The sequence below is a fragment of the Gavialis gangeticus genome, unplaced genomic scaffold (genome assembly GCF_001723915.1).
Source record: "Gavialis gangeticus isolate Ggan-Ray unplaced genomic scaffold, GavGan_comp1, whole genome shotgun sequence".
Lineage (NCBI taxonomy): Eukaryota > Metazoa > Chordata > Crocodylia > Gavialidae > Gavialis > Gavialis gangeticus.
In genome coordinates this window covers 5,153,505-5,168,790 of record NW_017729019.1, presented here as the reverse complement: position 1 = coordinate 5,168,790, position 15,286 = coordinate 5,153,505, and the positions used below count along the sequence as shown (strand labels likewise).

Genomic DNA, 15,286 nt, shown 5'->3' with positions numbered 1-15,286 from the left:
TGAGATCTGTGTTGCGCCTGCCGACACTCACTCCTGGGCTCCTTGCAGCTCTGGTGTAACTCCAAATGCAGCAGTTATGGTCACACCCTCTGTCTGAATACACTGAGGCCCTCTGGGCTTTAATAACATAGGAGCGAGCTCAAAAGCTGCAGCTTTGTTTTCCTCTTTACATGGATTATTGGATCGGCACATTTCTACAGCAACGGCACTGCTAGGGTGGAGACGTGGATGCAGGCTGGAGGGAACGGGATCCCAGCTCCAGCATCAGGACCCCAACCGCAACCCTCCCCACCCCCATGGGGGGCAGGCATGACAGCATCTTTCAGCAGCAAACATTGCACCCCGTGGGCTCTGACCCCATCATAGGCAGCAACAGGAGCAAGGATTCTTCCTGTCCTTGTGTTGGAGACATTGTCCCCACTTGGAGCAAGTGAGCAGGGCCTAGGTGAGCCCTGGCTCCGTCTGCCCTACATATCAGCCAGCCACACTGGACACACAAGGGGAATGACGCTGTACCCCACATTCAAGGTGCCATGTATGATTCTCCCTCTGAACACAGGGGCACAGAAGAGGAAGCTCCAAGGGGCACCCCCTATTGCTCCCCTTTGGGGAACGGCAGTAGACCCAGGGTCAGGGCCGTGCCTAAGGCACAAAATATGTGGAGATCTTTCACATGAGACCATGCTGTAGACCCAGGTCCCGATTAGCATAATCCCAGCGTGAAGTCAGGGTGGTCTCGTTCTTACCCCTACTCCGTCTTGGCACCCAAATAGTGCTTGGAAACCGTGGCAACATAGGCAGTGTGAACACTTCTGAGAGAGAGGAACATATGGCGACAAAGACAGTAGAAGGGATGCAGCCAACAGTACAAAGATGGGAACATGTGGTGACACTGAGGAGGATCCAGGGGACATATGGCGAGAGCTTGCTGGAGAGAGGGAATGTGACAGACCCCACAAGAGCATCAGGGCACATCAGCTACTTGATATTTTTATTAAAAGCAGTTATGGTGCTGCAGCCATGCCTGAAGGCACTGGCCCTGTAGTGCTAAGTGCTGCACAAAAGTACAGTAGAAAGAAGGGCAAGCCAGCTGGAAAGAAGAAAGATACCCAGGTGGAAGGATATACCCAGATTTTGGCCGTACTCTCTATTCAGCAGCTCCCAGGCCCATCCCTGCATGCCAGGTCCTCCCATCCGCCATGAGTGTACATGTTTCTTGCGTGCGCTGCCCTGGGTTTGGCTTCACCTTCATGTCTCCAGAAGCCTCGAGCAACTTGGATGCAGGTCACAAGAAAGGAAACTGGGGAAGCGATGCTTGGTAAGAAGAAACTTTTAATTGGACGTTGTTACAGTAGTTCTTTCACACTGCCGAACTGTCCTGCCGGCACAGGGTGCACATCATAAATACACTGGCTATGTGATACACAGACAAGCTACTACAAGTGCTGTGCTTTGACCTGTACAGGAGGGTTTCATCAGATATGTGCTTCCCCGATCATTGCGTTCTAGTGGGGCTGCTCCCACCACATACCACACCCACAGCGGGTATTAGTTTTCTGCTCCCGCTCATGCCACGAGCCCTGGCACAAAGGCCTTGCTCCTCAGGGTTTGCCCTCAGAGCCCTGGCACCCGAGGCAAAGATGGAGTCTGCTTCCTTCCCTAGTCCTGGTCCTTGTTTCTGCTCCTTTGTGGCCTGATCTAAAGTCCTCAGAAGTCAATGGGAGTCTTTGTCTTGACTTTCCCAGGTCCCCAAATGTGGCTCAGAGAAGGATGAGCATTAATCACCATTCAAACCTCTGTGGGCATCACCCCACAGTACCGCAGCATCTCCTCTCCTTTAGGGAGGTGCTGCGCTTAGAAATGAGCCACAGCAGCTTGTGGTCGTCAATGGAAAGACTCCCAAAGACACCCCTCGTCTTCAGATCAGGCCTTTGCATCAGGTGCCCGGCGCAGTGACTGCTGGCTGTGCAACAGCACCCATGGCACGTTGTTCCAATGGCCTCTCCCTGAATCTCACCGAACTGAACAAGGAGCAGAGCAGGAAGTCTCCAACCAGAGAAGTAGCTCAGACTGCCAGGGTGGCAGATATCTCACCTCTGCACGGGTGAGCTAGACAGCCCCAGTGGTCCTTCCCGAGGACTCTCCTGGGCTGTCCATCTCACCACGTCTGCTGAGGGCATCTCTGCTGATGCTGACAATGCTCCCCCAGGCAGTATAAAATGCAGGGGGGTGCAGAGATAACATCCAAAGAGCAAACTCCACCGGACAGCGCGATTCAGCACCAGGATAAATGACCCAAGCAAAACAGGAGCCTGCAGGCTCAGCCAAGAGCCAAGCTGACTCACCAGATACCCGCCAGGTCCTTTCCTGCTAATGGACCAGAGGCTGACTCTACTTAGTAATACTGCACGAGGCCGTTAAGGGGCGACGTGGAGGCTGGCTCTTCCCATCCTCAGCCAGGGATGGCATCCAGGTTGCGCCATCTCCAGAGGACTCCACACCACATATTAAGTCATTTACAGGCATCGACAAAAACAGTGTTTATCTATAGCATGTTACTAAAAGCATTGTCCAAGGGAATGTATTGCTGGAAGCCATTACCCACCGCACAGCGAGCCAACTGCATAATGAGATTACTATGGAACCATGTCCTGCCAACAGTTTATGCAGTGAAACGAGGAGGAAAAGCCAAGCCTCTTTCCAATGCAAGTTGCCAAAACTCCCTGATCTGGATTGGCCCCCACTGAAACCTGAGGCTTGGATTTGAGCTTCCCCTTCCTCCAGTCTGCGATGGCTTGGATCAGATCTGTCCAACTCACAGCCCACAGGCTGCAGGAGAGGGGTTCACTTGAGGCCCAGGGGGTCCTGGTCCAGGTGCTGGTCCCCACACCGCTCTGCTGCTGCTGGAGTCTCCAGGCTCCCTCTCCCCCTCAAGCTTCTGCTCCCTGCCCCCCGGGCAGCATGGCCCAGGAAGCAGGCAAGCCCCCAAGGGGCTTGGTGGGGGGGGCAATGGCAGGGACTCCTAGGGGACCTATACAGCGTGCAGCCCTCCGCCACCCAAAAGTCAAACAGCCCTGGCTTAGATCAAGGTGGGCATGGAGCATTACCTCCATGCCCCATAAAAATGGGGGGGGGGGAGATCTTTAGGGGGTATAAGCCAGTGTACTCAGTGCAGCCACACTGCTTCCCACCAGCTGCAGGTGTGGTCCAGGGATCTGGATTCAGATCCTGAGCATACCTCAAGACAGTTAAACTCACCCTATGAGCCCCTGCTCACAGTTCTGCTTCTACTGGCCTTCTACCTTATGCAGTACAGATGGATGCTTTTAGGCCAGAGACCTCTGATTCCACCCCTATAGATGAGCTGTGCAAAGCATCCAGTCCTGAGCAACAGCAAAACCATAGGGTGTCTGCATCTGTGGGCCGGGACCTTGTGTACTATGGCAGAAGCAACCTGCTACAGCTGCCCCTTCCCCTGCACCCAGGTTGATCTAAGGGCTCGTGTGTGATGAATAAAACTGTCCAAGCCCGCTGCAGTGCACAAGGAGAAGGCCGAGTTAAGCTTGCAGTGCTTGCTAAGCAAGGCCTCTGTGGTCTTCACTGAAGCCTTTCCCTAACACTGCCTCCTGGCTTGGGCTGCCGTTCCAGGTCCCTGAGCATGATCTGTCTGCACTGGGGCAGGGACGTGTGCTGTCCTTTTGTTTTTTCAGTCTTAAGGCAGACTGATGGCCCGGGACCTATGAAATGCACTCATTCATCTGGCTTTGCTCCCAGGGCTGGGCGGAGACTTCATGCAGCACCCAGGGGATGTGAGTGCAAGCAGGGACACTGCTGTGTGGCCCCAAGCTGGGCCATGTCTCTGGACAGGACTTGGAAAGGCAGCGCTTCCTTCTGGCTGTTGTGCTTGCTTAGTTTGCATCCTGTGCTATAATAAACCAGCCTCACTGAAGCAGGCTGGTGAAGTAGCAGCTAAGGGCTCCCACAAAGAGAGATGGGGGAATCTTTTGAGAATAACCCATATTGGTCCTTGATCCTCAATAATGGCTCCATCCCACAGTGCTAATTCTAGAGCGTTTCAGCCTAGCTAACAACAGTGGTTAATGTGTCACATTGCTGTCTCTCCTACTGGTCTATTCAGCAGCTGCTTGCGATAAAAATCAAGGACACCGAAGCTTCCCAACAATGCAAGTCAGGGTGGGGATGAACCAGGAGCCCCAAGGGTGGCAGGTACAGTGACATCGTTATTTTGTAATTACAAAGAAAGAAGGTGCGTGTGACTGTAACATTGGCTCCTCCTCATGTCTATGAGAGATCAACAGAAGTGACTGGCAGCATAAAACCCTGCAGTGGATTAGCATTAACCCTCTCCCTGCCCGACAGAGGGAACAGCTATCAGACAAGTTTTGTGAATCCTCCCCCAGCCACATTCACTGCTATATAATTGAATGCATTGGTGGCCAACAGAAACTAAAGAGAGACCCTGAAGTGACTGAAGAACAGCAAAAGTCAGTCCTAACAAAACACATACAAACACACGTAGCATGTACTAACCCTAATGCACGCACGCACGTACACACAGACTGCAAACAGCACCTAACACTTAAATCCCACCCTGGAACCTAATACCTAGCAAATGTCACAAAGCAATACTGAACTTCCACAGATTAAATGAAGGCAGCGGCCCCCTTGTAGCCCCACTCCTGGGAGCGGCTTGGCAGGGGGGCAGTCACCAATCACACACTAAAAAAAATAAAGTAAAATTATAAATATATCAAATATACAATGAAAATAGATCTGTACAGCACTGAGAATGAAAATAGTTCACGGGTCACTTTTGAATATGTTTGTCATTTAACAGAATTTACACCAATATTTACAGAGTAAATATACAATAGAAATAGAATCTATAGATTATTATTCTATATATATATAATATAGCTTTTCTTCACTTGTCTATCACCGTTGCTTCCAAACTATCAAGAGAAGGAGGGGGAAATGAAAAGACTCACTGCTGGCTCAAAAACATGGTTCAAGAGATTATGGGCTAGATCCCCAACTGGAATAAATGAGTATAACCCCCATCAAAGCATCTAGAATTATGTGATTTTACATCAACTGGGGACCTGCCCTAGCAGATATGCAGACCCACACTGGGACATCTATGTTGGACTTCAAGTTTGTGCTTCTGTGATAACTCCTGGCTTGCTTGGCCTGGAACCCCATGATGGGGTCCACAGAGAGAGAAAGGCCCACTAGGGGAAAAGAGAGACAGATGGACAGAATTAGAAATAAGGGAAAGCCTTGCTAATTCCTGATATGGGCAGGTTATTTCATGATTGACCATGAGGAGATACCTTACATCCCTCCTTCCCCCTTGGAAACAGCTGGTGCGGGCCACTCTGGAAGAGGGGAGACTGGTCCAGGTGGACACATGGTGTAATGGTGTGGAGTGACTCCTCTGCTCTTGTGTAGAGAGGGGAAGAAAAGCACAAGCAGATGGAAACAGAAGGAGAAGATGGGCAGGGAGATGGGGGGAGACTAGAGAAAAAGAAGAACAGATTTGACCCTGGCTGCACGTGCCTCACTCTCCCCCCAGAAGCTGTCTGCACAGCTCCCAAGGTGGCCGGAGGCAGACAGGCCTCCACTGCACAACCAGCGACACTGCCCTGCTCTCTCCAACCCTCTCAGACATTCCGTGGCTCTGCTTCCTTCCACAACACTTCCTCTTGCCCAAAGTATTGGGATCAGAAAAGTCATTTACAAATCAATCAAGGCCCAGGATCCATTCAGGTTTCTTTGTGTGATTGGCCCAGTTCTACCCCTGCCTCTCCTTTGCATCACGCGGGGATAACAGGGTAAGGCCATGGGATGTTCCCAGTATAAACAATAGCAGAATAGGGAACAGAGCCCAGCTGGTGCAAAGCACTGATGCTCCCATGAAACCACAAAGCAGTCTGCTCCACCTGGAGTTCAAATGCTGCTTTGCTAGATAACACTTCATTATATAAGCACTTTTCAGCAGAAAGCCTCAAAATGCCTTACAGAGGAGGAGTGAATCATTAGCTCAGTTTTACAGATCAGATCACGGACCCCGATTTCCTTTGACCACACCAGACCAGGGTAGTGATTATAGCAGAGTTGCTCCTCACTGACACTTGGATGAGTGAGGGAAAAATCATCACCAGAGTGATGAAGAACCAACTTAGGCTATACCTGGCAAAACTGGGCAACTAGCACCAACTTGGCCATCCGCATATGCAAAGTGAACATGGCTCAGGCTCCTGGGGTCAGCTCCTCAGCTGGCATCAACTGGAATAACTCAGTTGAAGTCAACAGAGAAACATGGCAGGGGCCCAGGCTCACTGAATCCAGTGCAGAACTTGTCTATACCCATGCTGAGCAGGAGCATCTCCCTGGCATCTGTGAAGTGTAGCCAGGATTGAATCAGTCTCAGATCAGAATTGGTCCACATGCCACACCGGGCAGCCTACATTCAGCTCTGCTGTAAGCAGCTGCCCACTGCAGCCAACTGGCTAGACTTCCACTAAAAATGGGATTGAAAAGGCTATCACAAATGGTGGGCACAGGTAAGAGTGGAAGAAGAGAGGCTATTGGGTTTGTCACCACTCATTCTTGCAGAAGTATTGCATTCCAAATTGAGGCAAAGACATTAAAGCATGACATCACTGAATTTAACTCAGAAACATTTTAAGAGTGGGACCCTTCCTTCTGGATGCTGTGACCTCACATGAAAGGCCTTCAATGGCTGAGGCATGGAGACCTGCTGTTCACAGACAATGGTTGGGACCCAGATGCCACAGTTCTCTTCCCAGTGGTTCACATGGCACCCTTTGCCAAGTCTGTGCCTCATTTTGCCTATCTGTGAAATGGCTACTGAGGGCCTGAGTTAAAGTACTTACAGAAATCTCAGTTAGCAGATGCAGCAGAAGGAGAAAAGAGGGGTTACTGTATTTTCTTACATATCACATGCCCCCAAATAAAGACATACATCTTTTTTGGTCGGGAGGCAGAAGGAAGGGAAAAAATGCTAGAGTTATGGCCACACAGAGCAGATGAGAAGCCTAATCTTCAGCTCACTCACCTTCCCTTTCCTACTCAGCGGGAAGATGAAACAGTAGCTGCTGCTAAAGACTGGTCTCAATGGGCAGATCTACAAATTTGAAAGGAGGTAAAACAGTCTGTAGGGCTGTGAAATAGGACACGAGAGACCAGGAGCAGCTAGCAGACAGCAAAATTGCCAGAACAAAAGTTAGCTTGATTAGTAGAAAATCAAGTCTATTGCAAAGAAGAGGCAGTCATTAGCACCTGTGGAGTAAAGAGCAGGGAACCATTAAGTCAACAGCCTCCCTTGGCTGCCTCAATAGAAATGGCACTGCTGCTGCTGGGAAGTTGCTTTTAAACTTTGGGTGGACACAGAATCAAAGCAAGGTGCTTCTATGTGGGGCAGAAAATCAGCTTCCCCACTCAAGACATGCACCCCAATTTTGGAAGGCTAATTTTTTGGGGAAAGGTGCATGTGATATGCCAGTAAAATATGGTATGTAAAACTTTGCTGGCTGCATAAGGGAAGCTGCAGAGATGGAGACAGAAAGAGAAAAGGCTGCTCATGGAAACCAATAGCACAACAAAAGGCTCAAGAGATTTTTACCAGTCTTTAGCCTGCCTGTATTTAACCAAGAGAGATGGGACAGGGGAAAGGAGAAGCAGAGAGAGGATACAGCCTCTCAGCCTCTGCAAGGTCAAAATAAGATCAGTGGCCTGGACCCCGGGATGAGAGTCTATGGCATTGGCTTTAAGTGCAAGAGCAAGGTCTCAGCGAGTTGCTCAGATTGTAGCAATATGTGAGATGACAACTTCTTCCCCTGCCCCAGAGGGACATAAGAAGCAGGATCTGTCACACTCACGGCTCCTCTAGACACTCACAAATGGATGTGGGGTAGTGATGCTCCCTCCCTCTACCTGGACCAGGTCCTAACCTCTTAGATGGAGCTGGGAGTACCCAGCATAACTCTCTCATACAGCTCCCAAAACCCATGGATGGTTGTGACAGGACTGGGTCAAACAAGAGACCCACTGGTCAGGCACAGAAGCCAATTAGAGCTGTGAAAATCTAGTGTTAACTGAAAGGAGACTCCACAACATGTGATGCCAAGCTCCATCTTCCTGAAACAAGGCATGGCCCCCAGAACCAAATACACCCCTGGCATAAGGGCACTGATGTCTATGGGAACATACCAGGGAGGAATTTGGACCCTTGGCTGAGGATACCTGGGCCTTGTAAATAGATGCTGGGTGCACATGGTCACCTTCAGCCCTCAGTTATATCCAGCTAACACCAAGGACGAGGGCAAATGATAAGATCTAGTTCCTGACAGCTAAACCAGGAGTCCAATAGCCCCAGTTTTGCTACCTGTCCCTGCAGAGCATCCGGCCAGTCTGGCAAGGGGAAGCTATTCACCACTCTCCCAGTGCTCTCTTTCACACAGTGCATTGAAAATAAAAATCTTGGGGCTGGAACCTGCACACAGTTATATGCTGCATATCAGGAGCGAATCCAATGTGAACCCTGCAATTTCCCAGGAGATCACTCTAGATCTACTCTGTGGTAACTCTGTTCAGATTCTGGCCTGCACACATGGCACATGCTCTCACAACACCTGAATCCATCTGAGGTCTTGTGCTGCTTTTGCCATTTGGAAGAGTAACACTGCATTGTAAATGGGCATGCTAACTTAAAGCTTCATCCAGAAGGGGATCTCCTCATCTCAAAGTTATTCATTGACACAATCCCATTATGTTGTACTGGCATCAAAGAAGAAGACACCCAAAGATTAGCCAGGCTCTGCCACTGGCTACAAAGCATTTTTGCCCACTTGAGATACACCTTAGTCCTGCATGGTAAGAAATGTCCACAGATGCTAGGCTTTGGGCATCTCCAAAGCTATTAAAGCACAGGAGACACAACAGCAACACAAACCTGGAGGGAACTGGCTCTTCATCGTGGTATGAACATTGATGGCTAGGTGTGCTCACTGGAATAAGGCTGTCACGTCTCCTACCTAAAGGAAAATAAACAGAGGGGAAACAGATCCAGGCTAGAAGAGGAAACTTCTTTGGCTGTCACCTTATTGTGTGTCCCTTTTCCAACTGTCAGGTGCTTGGAAATAAAGAGATTCTTGACTTGTTCCAGGAGGCATCTCTGTAGGAACATCCCTATAAAATGTTCTTTATTGCAGTGTCTTGTTTCATTTTCTTTTCTATTCACAAGGGCAGCTGGGAAGGCATCCTGCTGTTTGACTGGAGGTTGCCAGGAGGGAAGTCCCGCTCCCTCCCACAATCCCTTTATGATGTCATCCCTGGAAATGGCTGCTTACTGGTTAAAATTCTAAGATGGGTTTCTTTTATCGGTGCCCTCGGGGTCAGGATCAGGTCCTGGGGACCTCCTCTCCAGGGCTCTGTTTGGGAGGGTGGTGGGTGGTCATTACAGTTCAGATTCAGGAGTGCTGGCCAAGTGGTACCCGCTTCCATAGCGTCCGTTAGGTGTACTGTTCATCTCCATCGGGGAAGAGCTCCCTGGGCCCAGGTAGGACCGGTGTGTGGGCATTGGGGAGGGGGTCTCACTGGGCACTTTGCTCAAAATGAAGCGGGTCTCATCGTTGTCTTCCAAGTTGGAAATGTCCTTCATCATCCGGCCCTTTTTGTAGGTGACAGAAAGGGTATTCGAGCCATCCGACACGAGGTGGAACTGGCGAAGGATGAAGACCACTGGCAGCGGGAGAGTAGCCAGGATGATCAGAGAGACAAGGATGGCCATAGCCCATGTTGGGTAATAGAGGAACTTCTCTGAAGCCTGTAAGAGAAGGGGGCAGTGTCATATAAGGAGGGGACATAAGCATCTACCTCCCATATCTTGTACCCCTGAGAAGGGGCAAGACTTTTCTTCCAAAAGGGAGAGCAGGGAGATTTCACACCCTCCAGGTTAGCATTACCACAGGAAGAACTTAAGACATGAGATTCCAGCAATGAGAAACCTTCCAGCAAGAGGAGAGAGCAAGCTCCAAAACAAGAAATAAGTATTTAAAGAAGATACTTAAATCCTGTGGTCATGTGCTGACCGTAGCTACACCAGTGTACCTCTGGAGCAAATCCAGGGCAGGTCTAATGACTGATGTCAGATACACACTACAAAATTCACTGATGTAACCAAAATCAGAATCTGGACCCCACCTCCAACTGTAGGACTGATCTGAAGGCTAGGATTGACACTTCTGGGTACACTTGGATTGCATAGTGGGCCAGTGGTGCTAGGGCCCGCAGTCTGAATGTAGATTTATGCAACCACACACAAGTTTGAGGATTTACCAGAGTTTACCAGCAGTCTTTCTGATTTGGTATTTGAGTTTTTAATTTTCATTCGTATTGCATTTACAGTGGCATCATTTACTATTGCAAAATATGTGGTCTAGAGAGGGATAGGATGGAAGGCAGAAGAACAATCCACCTATGGTAGTCTGCTTATTTGCTGCATTTGCCGAGGAAGATCTTCCCAGACTCTGGTTGCCTCTTACCTGTCACCTGCCACCAACTGGTAAGCACACCAAGAGAAAAGTGATTCCAAGATGGAGCCAGCTGGTCAACTGCCCATCACCAAGGAGGCTGAGAAAACTCAGCTGGGAACTAAACCTTGAAGTCCCTCACTCAGTTTTTACCTACTCCTTACTGAGGTAGACAAGTCATTGGGGAAGGTAAGCAAAAGCTTAAATAAAGGGGTCTCAAAAAGAGGACAGAGGGGAGGTTCCTGTACTTACCTCTTCTTTGATCCAAGCACTGTATCCTGGAGGGTTGACTCCCAGCTGGATGATGCTGGCAGTCATGAGCACAGCCATGCAGATAGGAGAGATGTATTTCCAGGTGTAGTAGTAGAACTGGGATGGGCGGAAGCCCAGCATCTCCGTCAGCTCCTGCATGAACCTGGATAGGAAAGCAAGGGAACCCCAATGGGTGAAACACAAGAATCCTGCCCTCTTTCTTCCCCTGTGTCAGGTGGAAAGCTCCTAAAGAAGTCACCTCAACCCATCTACACATACATTAAATGCACTTTAGTTAATGTGCATTAAATCTAGTACCTCCAGGCATTTGTACACATGCTTGTGCCACAGTGCAGGCATTTGTATAAACAGCAAAATGAGCGTCAGCACTGAGAAAATGGTGGCAGTGCACTTCTGAACGAAAACATATTGAAGGCGTTTTAGTTCAAAAGCGTGCTGCCGCCATATTCTGCATGCTGATGTACATTTTGCTGCTTATACAACTGCACATGATGCAGCACAGTGCACGTCAGCTCGTGTGCGGAGCAGACTCGATTAATCAAGTCTACTCAAATGTACTGGATCTCCGGCACATCACAGCATGAAAATGTATGTGTATAAATGCCCTCCATTGTGAGGTATTAAGAAAATGTGCATTAACCTGTCTTAATGCACATTAATTAAAGAGCACAGTTTTTAAGTGATGCTTAATACACATTAGCCTATTTTAATGTGCATTAACTAAATAGCACAATTTTTTTAGTGATGCTTTAATGCACATTTAAAATAAGCTAATATGCATTAAAGTGCACGTGTAGACGTGGTCTGGGGGATGACCCTAAGAAAGGCCAGAGTTCAGCTTAGGTTCAGAGAAATAGGCCAATGGTTGTCTACACTCTGAACCTCTGGAGGCTGTAGAGCTGGCTCTGGGATTTCATGCAAGGAAGTAACAGCTAAGCAACTACTGGGCCTCATTTTGTTCCATGCAGCCTGCAAAAACAACCATCTTGGGATGGTGACGCTCCTGGCTCTAGACCCTCCTCACATCCTCAAGTGAAGTGAAACAAGAACCATTGGAGACCAGCTTAACTGGACATTTCAGACTCTTCAGTCAGGTTTGAGTCCAGGTGAGCTGTTTTCCACAGAAGTGGGCAGTGTTGCTTTCTGGGACTGAACCTGAATCCAGAGCTGGAGTAAGACAGTAAGAGAGGTCTGAGCCGTTATCTCCCATGCCCACATTCTTACTTTTTGGTGCCGTAAATCCAAGCCACAGCAATATTCTCCAGGATTACCACAACAGTGAGTGGGAGTGTGGCAGAGTAGTCATCAAACATGGTGACAAAGTAGTTCCCTGAGCGCTGCACGAAGATGAGGCCCACCAGGAAGGCAAAGATGCAACAGCCAACTGCAAAGAGCACAAGATCTTGATCAGCACTGAACCCAGAAAGGAGTGGCGTACTCAGGGAGGGTTAACTTGGTGGGAAAAAGGGCCACCACTGAAGCCACCATTATAATTTATTATTCTGATTTATTATTACTATTATACGAATGAGCACAACTGAGCATTGATTAGCCTGGTAATGTCTAGGGATAACAGACCACTGGCACTATGAACTTGTGGGGATGCACCCGTCTCTGCTGTGGCCTGGTCCTCCCCTCTTCCAGCTCTCTGTCACTTTATTCACCTGAGCCTGATCCTGCAAAGATGTACAAACATGTTTAGTATGAAGTGCTCCAAATAGTCCCATTGAAAGAAATTGAAGGGGGCAGAAGAATGGGCTTGTGGAGTGGAGCTCAGTCTTCTGGCCCTGTGGCCCAGACGAGTGGCATGGGGCAGGTCCGTGGTCTGAATCTTGTGAGCAGGGTTGATCTACAGGCCAGATCCAGCATGAAGTCACCATGCAGGGTCAGTTCAAGAGTGCAATCTGGTGTGCTAGCCTGAACTTGTGCATGCCTATGGTGTTTTTTCCCCCTATAGAAAATTGTTTTAAGTCCTGGCCAGGCACCTGGTCAAATCCCAGTGCGCCCCAGTGCATGAACCCCAGTGCATCCCTATGGCAGGAGAGGCCCAGACAGGCACCAGGTCAACCCAATGTATTTCTATGGTGGATTGAAGTGTCCTAGTTATTCCTGCCATTTACTTGTGCTGCTTTGATTTTCTTCCCTTGTCATTCACTTCACTTCAATCCCAGGTATTTCCCTGGGGATTCCTCCAAGTTGAATGTTTCTCTTCGTCCCAGGGAAGCCAGGACCCAGTGCAGCTCATTCATTTCAGTAAGAGGCTGGCCTGTTGTCTTGAACAGAGGCTTTTTCCAGGGGATGGCAGCAGGTATGAATGGCAATGGGTGCAGGTGGGAGAGAAGCAGGGGGTGCTGCAGGTTCATGAGACTGGGCAGGCAAGCAGGCAGGGCTCAGGAGAAGGCAAGCAGGAGTGGGTACATGGGGGAGAGCTTGGGTGTTATGGAGGATGAAGCTGGAGTGGGGGGAAGTTTGTGGGCTAATACCCATGAAGGAATCAGCTAGAATAAGAGACATACCAGAGCCAGGTAACATTAGGGGCATCATGTCAACCCAATACAGTCCTATGGCAGGCTGACCTGTAGTCTGGGGAGCTGCAGTCAACCTAATGCATGCCTGTGGCAGGCTAACTTGTAATTCAGGAAGCTGTGCAGGTACCAAGTCAACTCCATGCATTTCTGTGTGTGGTTGATCTGTTCTCCAGGGAGTCCCAGCCGGGCACCAAGTCAACCCAGGTGGAACAATGGGAGAAGGAGAGAATGACTGAACCCTTGCAGTGCCAGGGTTACTTTATTTGTTATTCTCTCCCCTGCCTGCCTGCAACCCTCCCAGGGCCCAGAAATTCACTCCGAGTCTGCCACCGCTCCCATATTTCCAGACTCATGTAGAGCCCTGTGGGCTAGATGACGTGGCACGGATTCATCTCACAAGCCAGATGTTGAGCACCACTGGCCTTGTGGTTAGGGCACTGCTGTAGCATGGGAGCTCTGGGCCTAATCTCTGCTCTGCCGCAGACTGCAAGGTATTTCAGTGCACAGCATGACTGTACTGTACAGCAGTGCTGCTAGCCCCCTGGACAGGGAGCTTATGCCTAGTCACTCACTCAAGGTCACAGAAGCGAATCTGTGACCACGCAAGGAATTGTACCTAACTGCTGGGCCTTCCTGTCCACAATATTGTTCTACCACAATAATTAATAGTAAAGGAAATAATGAAAAGTCTACATAGAGCAGCTTTGCTTATCTGAGTAGGACGGGGGATAAATCATTTATCCAACGAACTAAGGGAGGGTTTCAGTGCAACTTTAAACAGCAAATGATCTCCATCTGGTACCAGGATATTCAGAGTGTGTTGAGGTCTGGATAAGAGGTTTTCAGACAGTGTATTTAATGTATCAGTATTTGTATTACCATGTCTCTAGAGGCCCAGTCCTGCCTGCCATTGGATACCATGAGGTAAACAACCAGCTCCAGCATTTGTTTGAGCCTAATTTGCATATCCGTTTTTACAGATGAACTTTACCACCCAGAAGAACCATCCCAACTTTTAATTCTCTTGTGCAACATGAGCAACTTAACGAGAAAGAAGCAAAATTCAACAGCCTGCATGCCATCGAACACCTGAAGTAAACAGCCTGCTCCAACCTTTATTTGAGCCCAATTTGCATACTTGCAGAGCAGCTTTTTTACAAATTAACTTTCCTACCCAGGAGAACCATACCATTTCTTAATTCTCCTGTGCAATATGAAGTTTCGTTTCTACCTGGGAGAAATCTTTGAATTCTCCTTTGCCTGATGCAGGGTGTTTGGGCCTGAAACCTTGCAAATAAAGACTTTTTTTGCAACTATGTAGTTGGTCTAGTAAAAGATTTCATAGACATTAGGGCTGGAAGGGACCTCGGAAGATCGTCGAGTCCAGCCCCCCGCCCAAAAGGGCAGGAAGTCAGCTAAGGTCATAGGATCCCAGCAAGATAAGCATCCAGTTTGCTCCTGAAGGTGTTCAATGTAGGTGCTTGAACCACCTCTGATGGCAGGCTCTTCCAGACCTTGGGGGCTCGGACAAGAAAGAAATTCTTCTTTATGTCCAGCTTGAAACAGTCTTACAGTAGTTTATGACCATTCGACCTTGTCATCCCTTTGGGTGCTCTGGTGAACAAACGTTACCCCAGATCCTGGTGGTCACCCCGATAAATTTATAGGTGGCCATCAGATCACCCCTGAGCCTGCGCTTTTCCAGGCTAAAGAGCCCCATGGCTCTCAGGCTGTCGTCGTAGGTCTGTTTTCCTGACCTCTGATCATGTGTGTGGCTCTTCTCTGGACTCTCTCAAGCTTCTCCACATCCTTCTTGAATTGTGGAGCCCAAAACTGCACACAGTACTCCAGCTGCAGCCTCACCAAGGCTGAGTACAAGGGGAGAATGACGTCCCAGGATTTGCTTGA

General features: G+C 49.0%; 1 protein-coding gene across 1 annotated transcript in view; it reads right to left on the bottom strand.

The window, feature by feature from the left end:
- Positions 1 to 1,315: 1,315 nt before the first annotated feature.
- Positions 1,316 to 15,286, bottom strand: part of SLC6A17 (solute carrier family 6 member 17) — a 60,227-nt gene continuing 46,256 nt past the window's right edge. The window contains exons 9-11 of the mRNA XM_019513878.1: positions 12,075 to 12,234; positions 10,830 to 10,992; positions 1,316 to 9,871 (exon numbers count right to left, since the gene is read on the bottom strand). Coding sequence (XP_019369423.1) covers positions 9,503 to 9,871; positions 10,830 to 10,992; positions 12,075 to 12,234 — 692 coding nt within the window. The 3' untranslated portion in view covers positions 1,316 to 9,502. The remainder of the gene's footprint in view (positions 9,872 to 10,829; positions 10,993 to 12,074; positions 12,235 to 15,286) is intronic.